This window comes from Sprattus sprattus (assembly GCF_963457725.1).
Source record: "Sprattus sprattus genome assembly, chromosome: 4".
NCBI classification, from domain to species: domain Eukaryota; kingdom Metazoa; phylum Chordata; class Actinopteri; order Clupeiformes; family Clupeidae; genus Sprattus; species Sprattus sprattus.
Window position 1 is genome coordinate 12444196 of NC_137923.1, and position 12178 is coordinate 12456373.

The window sequence follows — 12178 nt, forward strand, 5'->3', positions numbered from 1 at the left end:
AGTCCTCTGGGTTTGTGAGTAACTCACACCAAATTTCTATTTTGCGGGTCGATATATATTAACATATGCCCCTCGGAGACAGCTGGCATTATCAGGACAGTCCATTCTCTTCTCGCGTCATATCCTTGCGTGTGTAGAGAGAGGTAGCCAGAGGCAGGCAGCTAAGGTGCCTCACATTTATCAACACACCCTCCACCCCACCCAACGCTTCCTCTGTCTGTTTACTCTCAGAGAGAGAGAAGTTTAACCTCAGGGCCCACAGGCTTTATGCACAAATCAACAACAGGTCCAGGCGTAACAAAGCCAGCATTTTTCAATTAGGATGACGACTTGACAGCAGGCGTGGTTGAAGCACAAGAGAGGCCATTAAAAAGGATGCTCTTCTGTCTGTCAGTAGCCAAGAGGAACTGGCTGCTGCCGAGACGTCCATCACGCTAGTCTGGTCTATACCGAAACTGAAGTTGCGAAGATGCTGACAGTGTAACACATTGTAACACAGTGTAACACATTGCTGGTTGAGTCAAATAGACAGGCAGTTGCTCTGTGCTTAATCATGGGTTAAGCATGTTTTGTTTATGGATTCCAGACGAAAGTTTGCATAATATAGAGATTTTGGGATCATCAAAAAGCCTTAAGAAAATGTTTGTTATTTATTCAGCAATATAACTAAATAACACTGAATGTAAATGTATTATACCATGGTTTCATTCAAGTCCTTGTGACGCATTTTTTTAAAATAATAAAGTCTATAAAGCCCCTACATCTATGAAGTTTAGCAATGGTACTATAAAGTATGACGCAATACAGTTGTATTACCATGTGAGATGTGTGGCAGCAATATTGATACATTATATTGGATATATACTGATACTGATAAAAAATTGTGTAATAAATGCATTGTACATGTGTTTGACCGGCAGAGGGGTCTCCTTTCACCTGGTGGGTGGGGAGAGGCAATGAGAAGCACACCTACTGGGGTGGCTCAGGGCCAGGTGTCCAGAAATGTGCCTGTGGGATTGAGCGCAACTGCACTGAACCCAGTCACTACTGCAACTGCGATGCAGACCAGAGGCAGTGGTGAGATTCCAGCCTTCTTGTGTTTAAATGGCAAAGTGTTGTTTTTTTATGATGAATTCATTACTTTTGTCCAGTCATTAAGTTCACTTTTGAAACAGGTGTCATTGATGTTGACTTTTTCAAATATGTATCAAAATTCTCCACATTTTCATGATTTGAGTTAGCAAAAAAACTCCCATCAAAATCACTGACTGTACTTTTCTTTTCTATCTCTTGTGTGTTCTTAAGGAGAGAAGATTCTGGAATACTCATGTATAAGGATCATCTACCCGTCATTCAGGTAGTGGTCGGGGATGTCAACCGGCCCAGCTCTGAGGCCAGACTCACTGTGGGGCCTTTACGTTGTCAGGGAGACCGTAAGTGAACTAGACAGGATTTCTCACTCTTTTCCCCCAGACAGTATTAAGAATTTACAAGAAACCCTAGGGATAAAGAAGCTTGTTTAAACTTGTATTTAAACAGGTGTTCTGAGCTTCAGAATGCCCTTTATTCACTCTTTTTCCCCAGAAAATATCAGAAAATCAAATATATACAAACTCCATTCAGACTTGATAGAATTTTTGATACTGTAATTTAAGCTGATGTTTTGAGTAGCAATATCTACACTGCAAACAAACAGTATCAGGTGGTATAACATTCATAGCATCAAATGTACAAAATACAAGTGTTTTAATGAATCTGACAGGTAACTACTGGAATGCTGCCTCATTCAACACACCAGCCTCCTACTTGCACTTCCCCACCTTCAAGGGGGAGAACAGTGCAGACATCTCCTTCTATTTTAAGACTTCATCCACTTACGGCGTCTTCCTGGAGAACCTGGGCAACGCTGACTTCATCCGACTTGAGCTGAAATGTAAATGCTTTAATTTTCTCGTTGTGTTATTTGGCAGGCAGTCATCAGGTTTAAATGACTTTGAAAAATGACATTAATTCTTTTTTGGGTGTTCAATGAAAGTAATTCATAAGATGTGTCTATATTTAGAAAAGGTGCAAATCAATCACTTTGGCAGATCTCAATTTCAAAATTGATTGAGGATTGGATGGATTCTCACAATTCAGTTCACTGTGGAATGAGTGATATGCCAGTTCACGCTGGATGCTGTATGAGTGTGTGTAGTCTCACTTAGCCACATATATATAAAAATGCAACATGTCCATATATTAACATACCCATTGGAGGCATGTATGAGCATTTTATATTCAAAGTCACATCTGGCCTGGCAAGACAAGAGGAAGTGAAATCAGGAGTGCGTAGACATACTTCTAGCCTGTGAATCTCCCTCTTATGTAATTTCGACTCTCATCCTCAGCACCCACGACGGTCTCGTTCTCCTTCGACGTGGGGAATGGGCCTGTGGAGCTGACCGTGCTCTCGGCCACGCCCCTCAATGATGACCAGTGGCACAGAGTGGAGGCGGAGCGCAATGTGAAGGAGGCTGTGCTACAGCTTGACGGAAAGTACAAGGAGGTGCGCCTGGCCCCACCCCAGGGTCACACCCGCCTCCAGCTCTTCAGCCAGCTCTTCGTGGGTAAGAGTTATGCCCTTCCTACAGTTACTAGTTCCCTACACTGTAAACCTGAACAAGTTCAGAGAACTCAAAACTTTTGATGTAAGCGATTACATAAGAACATTTGAGTACATATATTTTTTTTTTAAGTAAACTTAACTCAAAAATTATACATCGGCTTTTCTGATTTTTTGTGTTATCATTCTCATAATTTTTGAGTTCTCTGAACTCATATTATTCCAAAATCGTAAAGGATTTTGCCTCGTCAGATATTTGTGTTTCTCTGGGTCTTTCTCAAACTAGTAATTACGCCCTTACACGTTTTTGAAAGGGTATTTTCCTTAGGTTCCAACTTCTTGCGCAAGCTCTTACTGTAGAGAGAACTGTCATTGGTCGACCACCTTCCCAGTGTTGCCACTGCATTAACATCTGTGATTTAGCAGACGCTTTTATCCAAAGCAGGAATTTTGCATTTATAGATCATGAGCAGTTTAGGGGTTCACACTTATACACTTGGTAAGGAGGAGTGGGGAATTGAACTAGCAACCTTCCAACCTCTGGATTACTAAACGACTCCTCTACCTTAAGTCTGCTGTGTCCGTCTCTCATCACAAGAGCTTTGCAATGGTGTTCTCAACGACGTTGATGACGTCAGATACTAAACATTTTTGAGTTATCAGGCAATGTTAACTCAAACAAATACATTCCAATACAATTAAAACGTCTGCACTTGCTCAGAAAACTTATACATTTTAAGTTGGGTCAACTAAATACCAGGTTTTAAGTACTGAATACATAATGTTAATGAGTTAGTAGAACTGTCTGGGTTTACAGTGTATGTGCTCTGATTGACATACTATAGTTACTTTAGCTACCTATGTGATAGTTGTTAGCCTGTACAGGCCTTACTCAGGTAGCAATACTCTACTAGTCCAATCAGTATTCTATGTCAGTCAATCAGTATTCCTTTAGTTTTTCTGCTTATGAAAGAATATGTTACAATAGGCTTACATTTCTGAATGAAATTGTGGATGAGCTCTCATTATTGGCTCTCTCTTGTCTAACATTGCTGCTGTTTTTATAACACCACAGGTGCATCAGGGGGTCAAAGAGGTTTCCTGGGATGCATTCGCTCCCTGAAGATGAATGGAGTGACCCTTGACCTTGAGGAGAGAGCAAAGGTTACTCCGGGAGTGAAGCCTGGCTGTTCGGGTCACTGCAGCAGTTACGGAATGCATTGCCAGAATGGGGGCAAGTGCCTGGAGAAGTACAATGGCTATTCCTGTGATTGCTCCCTGACTGCATTTGATGGCCCTTTCTGCACCGAAGGTATCATAGTCATCCTGTACTGAATGCATTAGTTAAGTGCCATAGACTTCAGAATAATGAGTTACTGCTATGCTTAGGAACTAGCCATGCTATTGTAACACATTTAAAGTAATCTATTTATGATCAAGATATTGAGACTTTTTGAATTAACAGAGGTATCAAGCAATATACCCTATTAGTTGTAACTTATTTTAGTTCCTTATAACTGATCTTGGTTCCTGAAAGTAATGTTACAAACAAAATGTATTTGTTTTTGTTGCATTTCAATGACACCCTGTGATTCTTAGATAGCCTAGCTAGATCAGCCATAGTTTGTGGCGTGACGCCCACACTCTGATCAAGCATCTTCTCCATGTCTTTTTTCCCTTTCCAAAGATGTCGGTGGCTACTTTGAGACAAACACCGTGGTGCGGTACGACCTGATGTCAGGCTCTGGGGCTTCTGCTCTGAGGGAGGGGAAGGCCGTCCTGTCTCCCCTGACCAACGAGGCCAACCTGACCCAGGAGGAGCTCACCTTCAGCTTCAGCACCTCCAACACCCCCAGCGTGCTCATTTACATCAGTGCCAGGACACAGGACTACCTGGCCGTCGTGCTACGTCACAACGGTGAGACACTCAGAGTGTCTGAAAGGAGAGGTTATCAGGAGCCACATTCTGGAGATTAATTAATTTGAACATAGAATTTACAGCTCAATCAGTCCGTGTGTGTGTGTGTATGTGTCTATCTATCTACCTTGTATTTAATGACATAAGATATAGTATATAAATAGGTAAACTAGTTTATTTGTTAATTCTAATGTTTCTAAAAGTGGTTTGTTGACTATTTCGAATTTGTGTAATTCAATTAGATAGTTGTGGTAGTTGTTGATGTAGGTGGTCATTTAGTGTCTAACGGAGATTTGTGGTTTTACTGTGTCGCCTCACAGGGACCCTTCAGATCCGTTATAACTTAGGGGGACTCAAGGAGCCTTTCACCGTCAGTCTGGACCACCGGAACATGGCCAACGGGCAACCACACAGTGTCAACATCTCCAGACAGCACAGGATCATCCACTTACAGGTGGGGAACATTGAACTGGCAATGTAAAATGTATTTACATTACATTTGGACCTTTTAAATTACATTCCTTGTTTTTAATGAATATTCATACTGACTGATTGTCTTGGTGACAGCAATTCTGTTGCTGCTTCATAAATTCAGCTTCAATTCAAACCTATCTAGTTAATGAGATCATGAGAGAATGACAAAGGTGTTAATGATACTGGTGCTAGATAATGAAATGGGACTTTGTGTGTCATTTTAGTCCCTCCAGGATTTGGTGATCTTGTGATCAGGGATTTCCTGAAGTTGTGGGTTGCAATTTTCTCTTCTGACCGTAATATTACTGTGAATAAATGCAGTAAAAAAGTCATGGAATGTCTGCCTTTTTTGTAGATGGGGTTTTATTTAACTCAAAATCACAGTTTTTGAGAATTCCCACAGCAAATTCAGTCACTTTTGGCCTCAACAACTAGCCTGGTGACACCAGCCTACGTATTTCTGCCTGAATTGATTTCAAGCTCATACTCAGTCTGGCCCAACCCCATTGACAATCGTCTCCAGAACTCAACATTTTGCAGGACCAATCAGCGAACAGTTCAGAGCTGTGACGCAAAACTCGCCTTGGAGGAAAAGACACGAAAAGCTATCGGAAAAGTTGTCTCAACTCTCGAGAACATCAGAAAATTAAAAGGAGAACAAGAGTATTTTCTTGTAAGTTTTATGATTGGAAAGGACGTCGTAGCTCTTCTCCCAACTGGCTTTGGGAAGAGTTTAATCTACCGAATGCTTACTAGACGTTGCTGATTGGTTAAGGTAACTCCAATGATTTTAAACCTCAAGATAAGCACCCGCCCATCTCGGAAACCAAAATGCATTGGGTTGGCCCAGACTGAAAGACGGAATGAAATGGAGTCACAGGCTGGTTATGGCCAGGCTACTCAACAACCATCACAACAAAACCTTGCAAGATGGTGGTGATTTATTATGGAAATGGGACATTATAATACCACTAGATGGTGCTAAACAACTAAAAAAAGCTATTGCTGGTTCTTTGCATCATGTCAGCATGGGGATACACTGTAACCTAGCGATGGTGTACAGCAACCTTGCAAGGATCAAATACCAACTTCCTATATTTCTCTCAATTCTCTTACAGCTGGATCATTATCCATCAGTGAGTTACACATTGCCAGAAGCTTCAGACACTGAGTTCAATCTGGTCAAGACAATATTCCTGGGAAAGGTCTTTGGTAAGCTGTTATTGTATTTTTACAGTTTTAGTGTATACAGGACTTTGAGCATCATTCCCCACCTTTGTATGCTGTATCAGTAATACTGTGGCTTTCGTGAGCAGACTTGATCTAGCTAATCGCGAGTAGTTAAAAAGAAGTTTCTGCTTTATAACCAATCCCCATTCCACTGCAGTCCAGATTGTACAAGTGTTGTATTCCCTTCAATAGTATTATCCACTAGCTCTCTAAAAACCTGACATCATCTTATAAAGTGCATAGACTCCTGATCTAGCTCCAGTTTCCAGGTTTTCCTGTAACTGCAGCAGAGCTGCGAGGAGCAGCATGCCGAAACGCCCACAGCAGCATAAAGGGCTGATAATAATTGACCATCACACACAAACACACACACACACACCCAAGAGGGCAGAGAGATACAGGCAGGCACAGCTAGAGACAGGGGCAGGCTGCAAGCGTGCACACAAGCACACTGGCATCTCAAAGGGCGCTTGAAGTGAGGGAAGCAGTGGACGGGGAGAGACTGCCACACAGGCATTTTTGCAGGCGCACACACAAAAGACAGGCGGAGAGACAGGCAGGCAGGCGGTGAGACAGGCAGGCAGGCGGTGAGAGGATCGGTCCAAGGCACAAAGTGACACAGAGCGAGCAGAAGAAAGGACACTGCTGTGTGCAGGAGAGAGAGCCTTCAGTCTCCTTCAGCATTTCCAGCCTGCAGGTATCACTACGCTTCACGGTCTGTTACGAGGCAAGGACAAGCATTCTGTCAACACTTATTAATGATGAGTGAAATTTAATTGATCGATGTCAGGCATAGAGTGCACTGATGCATTTGTCATTGGACATCTTGTTTGTATGCCATTTGTACTTTGTTTCTCACCTTGGTGTTTTATGTCTTGAAGTCTGTGTTGGCACTGAATCTATGCTATTTGGGTGTTTTGTTGGCGTTAACTAAGTAGTGAGACGACACTGTTGAGGTGTGGAGGAGGAAGATGAAAATGCACAGAGAAGAAAATAGTATTTTTCACAACAAAGGATCCATGCAACAATGCACTAACTTGTTACCAATTAACAGGGCAGCATGCATAGTATGCATGATGTGGACTGTGAAGGATAGATCTCATGCACTGTATGGTATTTTACTCTGTTGTTTTAATCTTTAGATCTAAATGTGTAGGGGCTAAGAGGATTATAATACCTACAAAAATAACACTTATTTTACATCAATAAAGTTTTTATTGCATTTTTAAAACCTTTTTTATTTTTTGCATCCATGATGCTAGAATATGAGGGGGTTATCTACTGTTACTGTTAACTGATGAGCTTTTGTCAGATTTAATGATTCAATGATGCTGTGATTTTGTCTCTGCACTGATGGTGCCTGGAAAACATTTAATCTAGCTCCAGCTGTGGCTCTTTGCTCTCTTAGTGTGGATTTGTTTTGCTCTCAGTGAAATTGAGGTTTAAGTATTAATCCCAGTTATTTGTGCCAAATGGTCAATGACAGAGGGTTGTGTGATAGAGCCTCACTTTAAGACTCTATTTAAGGCATCCAACACCTCTTTAAAAACTTTTAAAATACATCTATCTGTTGCCATTTCAGAGAAGGGGCATTTTGAGCATTGTTTTTCCCTTTAGAGTATGTACAATTATATTACAACCCTCTCTTCACAAACTACTATCACCCCACCGCCGATGCACACATATGCCAAAAGATATTTAATATTTTTACATAGATTTCCTGTGGAAGCATTCATCCAACATTCTCCAGTCCAACAACAAAATATTTCCCAAGAGAAGAGATAGGAATTGAGGGATTATATTATTGTTGTCCTATTTGTTCCGTTCTATTCTCTCTGTCTCACTGTGTTCTACTATTTGTCAGAATCTAAATTTCTTCCCGAAACCTTATTTGCTGTGTGTTTCACAGAAACGGGTCAAATTGATCCTGTGATCATCGAGAAGTACAACACCCCAGGCTTCGTAGGCTGTCTCTCCAGAGTGCAGTTCAACCGCATAGCCCCTCTGAAGGCAGCCCTTCGATCAGGCATTTCCTCAACCGCCTCAGTCCAGGGGGTCCTCGTGGAGTCTAACTGTGGGGCGTCTCCTCTCACTATTTCACCCATGTCTGCCGCATTTGATCCCTGGCACCCAGATTCAGGTGAGTAACCCACACTGAGTGACTGGAAGACAATGATGATGATCCTCATGATGATGATTGTGATGACAGGTGATGTACCATGTACCATGTACCATGTACCAATGTTTCACCAATTCCTCATCAAGCAATGGTCAAACCTTGTGTTCTTTGGGCACTTGGTATCCAAGTTACTGTCTAATTAGTTGAATTATCTCTTCTCATTCCCGTGCTCATTTAGTTTACATATGTTAAGCACTCAGTTTTAGATGAGATTACAGTCTGGAAACTATTCATATGTGCTCAGTAAGCTAGATTTCTGGACAGCCAAGCATGCATGCATGGTGAGTCATTGATCCAATTCCTTTCGGTTTCATTCCACTCCCAACACAAATTAAACCCTGTGGAGAACGTCTACACCCTAATGCACAATGTGAAGTATGAGCTTTGGTAACATTAAATGGGTAGCCTTCCTGTTAATAAGAATGTCAGACATTGAGCCCTGGCCTCATTTATGCCATTATGAAAATCCATCATGTCAGTTCTGTAGCTGGGCTCTTGTTTAACCTGAGAATCCTGCGTATTACCCTTGTCAGCACCAGAGGACTGATCTATAGCTCATTCAGATTCTCCCTGAATGGTCAGAACTGAGGTCACAGTTGCTAGCGAAGCTGTATGTGTGTGTGTGTGTGTGTGTGTGTGTGTGTGTGTGTGTGTGTGTGTGTGTGTGTGTGTGTGTGTGTGTGTGTGTGTGTGTGTGTGTGTGTGTGTGTGTGTGTGTGTGTGTGTGTGTGTTGGACATAAATGTTACCTCCTTTGGAAAATGTCACCATTGACCAGTCCAAGTTAACAGCAGAGGTGCGCTCAAATTTGGCAAACAGAGGAAGACACTTGAGGCGAATGCATATTCTTTGAACTTTAAATGTGAAGATTTTTGTCCAAACATTCCAAATTGTTCAATTTAAATGGTAACCCAGTCCAGGATTCATGTTTGTGCACAGAGACTTATCGGCTCAGACCGTTTGTGTGTGTTTGCAAACGTTCACAGTGAACTCAAAGCAAACAAACCTAATCCGGTGCAGATGTGCCAGAACCACGCCAAAACCGGGCCAGATCCTTATCAGGAAACAGGTGGTATCTGGCAAGCCCTCTGGGTTCACTCAGTAATTTTACCCTGGAAGGTTTCATTGCAGTGTGGACATCTAGAAGGTTAGCGTATTGATCCCAGGCCTATTTACAAGCTACACCCACAAAGACTCCAGGGGTAAGGACGCTTTAATCTATAGTTTTCATTCTGGCTTCTGTTGCCTGGCAAATTGTGTACTTCTCCTGGGCTTTTAGAAAGCTATTCCTTTGGGGCTTGTAATGCCTGCAAGGACCTCGGAGCAGAAGCAGAGTTTTACAAAGGGTTCCCATGGTAAAGGCTCTCTTTTGCCAGATAACACTGAGACTGGGCTGTGAAATCAGAAATCTGATTTGGCTCTTGGAGAGTGGGTATGCATTTTAGAATGAGGATCCTTCTCCCTGGTTCCGCTTTCCAAAAGCGGCAGATTTGGAGACGGTTGCTCTCAGTGAAAGACATCTGTGATCACTGTCACTGACCTGCAGAGTGGATTAGTTCAGGGGCTGGCAAAGGCAGCAAGGTCTGGGCATTGTTTGTGTGTGTGTGTGTGCTATTGTATGTGCATATGCGCATGTGTGTGTGTGTGTGTGTGTGTGTGTGTGTGTGTGTGGCCCCATTGCATTTTACCACCATTTTCTTGCATGTACAGTAGCGGGCCCACAGAGCTGGCAGCTGTAGAGAGCAGACGGGTTCGCTCAACTCTCCTCTCCGATCTTCCTGCACCCTCTGAGCTCTGCTGTGTTCAGGGTTACACACACGGCTGCTCAATCTATTTATATGCAATACACATACATGCTCCACCTTTACCAGGCTGTGAAGGATGGCTGTAAAGAATGGTTTGAATACACAAAAAGTCAAACACAAAAGCTTTGGCAGCCATTGTCATTTTCATGATAACTTGTTGAATAATCTTGCTCATAATGAGTTTCACAGCTACAGTTCATGATTAAACATTTCCATTACAGTTGTATTGCATTATATGTGACTGTCATTTTCTTTGAAGCAGTTGAAACAGTTGAGCTTGGTCATAATAGAGGAGTACATCATAGGCCTATTTCTCCAAAAACACAAATATAATTTATTTTAATTCAGCTGGTGCCCAGTTCCCTTTCAATGAGGAGATGGTGAGCAGAGATGGACTGAATCGTGACTCGGCGATCATCGGAGGTAAGGATGCTGCTGCAACCCAGCAACACCCAATTACATCACTGCTCTGCATGGAATGTAATTATATCAATTTGACACGCAGGGATCATCGCCGTGGTAATCTTCACCATCCTGTGCACCCTGGTGTTCCTGGTGCGCCACATGTTCCGCCACAAGGGCTCCTACCACACCAATGAGGCCAAGGGGGCCGAATCAGCGGACTGTGCTGACGCCGCCATCATCGTCAACGACCCCGCCTTCACAGAGACTATTGACGAGAGCAAGAAGGAGTGGTTCATCTAGGCGGAGATTTCCAGGGTTTTCGGGGCAGGGGATGACTGCCCTCTGGGGCAGTCCTAATAACAAGGTCTACTCGATGAATGATAAGACGGTCTGTGCAGTCGGCTCGGGGGAATTTTTCCCCTCGGACTTTGTCAGAGCACTGACTGGCATGTCTATAATGTAATTATGTTGTGTGCAAGTACAAGGAGTTAAATCTACTCCACTAAACCATTACACGCACATAGGAGGGCATATTTTAATTTTATTCTATTTGTATTTATTTATTTATTTATTTATTGTTCCCTAAAACCACAGACTTACATCCAAAAACATTGTGCGTTTATCTCGTATTTGATTGTGGAACTCTTTGTTTAAGATCGATAGAGCATTACCATTGCTTTACAGGAATAAATGCACCACATTGCCTGTGTGAGAATTAGCACAATGCAAACCAATTATGTTTATTTATGTTACATGCTATGACATTTGATTGTATTTATGATGTGCCCTGTAGTTCATATCTCCAGGATTATCTTATGTCATGGTTAAAAGGACAATAGTATTTCATTTTTATGTCATACATTTTAAGATGCTCCCTTTTCACGTTACCAAAATTCAGTGTTCTTTAGTCCATGATTGTTGTACATGTTTTGGTGACTTCTATGTTGTATACTGTGGTGATTGTATTGGTTTCACCTGGTAGACAACATTCAAGTGACAGTTTAATTAAAAATACCTTTTCAACAAAACTTTAACCACTCTTGAGGTATAAAAAATGGCATAGTGTTAGATGTTGGTGCCTATGTGAACTGTCTGGAGCAATGTCATTTCAATACAATACCGTACCACTCTAATTCTCCACTACATTCTCCAAAAAGAAAACATTTCTTATTAAACCAACATACCTTTGATAAACAAAAATACTGACAACAAATACAATTTGACCACAACACTTTTAATACTGCTACTACAAATAATAATGATAATGATAATAATAATATTGTTTAATATAACTATGTCTTGATTGAATCTATACCACCTTAGCCAAATCATTAGTATAGACCATAGGTTTGTGCTGTAACTTGACCGGAAAATTAACATATTTCAGGTGACCATAATAAACCAATGGAAGACTCAAATTAGCATGCTAGCTCCACTGCCCTTTTCAGATAGCATGTTATGCTCAAAAGGGTGCCAATAACTGGCCAGCAATTTTCATATAAGGATTAAGATATAACAACAATGTAATATTGATGAAATTGAATTTGTGGCAGATAGACACTG

At 41.7% G+C, this 12178-nt stretch overlaps 1 protein-coding gene across 1 annotated transcript in view; it reads left to right on the forward strand.

Moving 5' to 3' along the window:
- Positions 1 to 10915, forward strand: part of cntnap2b (contactin associated protein 2b) — a gene marked incomplete at both ends in the record, with an annotated part of 36507 nt that extends 25592 nt beyond the window's left edge. Inside the window, 11 exons of the mRNA XM_080836368.1 lie at positions 921 to 1077; positions 1306 to 1433; positions 1763 to 1933; positions 2391 to 2609; positions 3681 to 3917; positions 4293 to 4523; positions 4844 to 4977; positions 6116 to 6209; positions 8137 to 8367; positions 10559 to 10633; positions 10716 to 10915. Coding sequence (XP_080692494.1) covers positions 921 to 1077; positions 1306 to 1433; positions 1763 to 1933; positions 2391 to 2609; positions 3681 to 3917; positions 4293 to 4523; positions 4844 to 4977; positions 6116 to 6209; positions 8137 to 8367; positions 10559 to 10633; positions 10716 to 10915 — 1877 coding nt within the window. The remainder of the gene's footprint in view (positions 1 to 920; positions 1078 to 1305; positions 1434 to 1762; positions 1934 to 2390; positions 2610 to 3680; positions 3918 to 4292; positions 4524 to 4843; positions 4978 to 6115; positions 6210 to 8136; positions 8368 to 10558; positions 10634 to 10715) is intronic.
- Positions 10916 to 12178: the final 1263 nt, after the last annotated feature.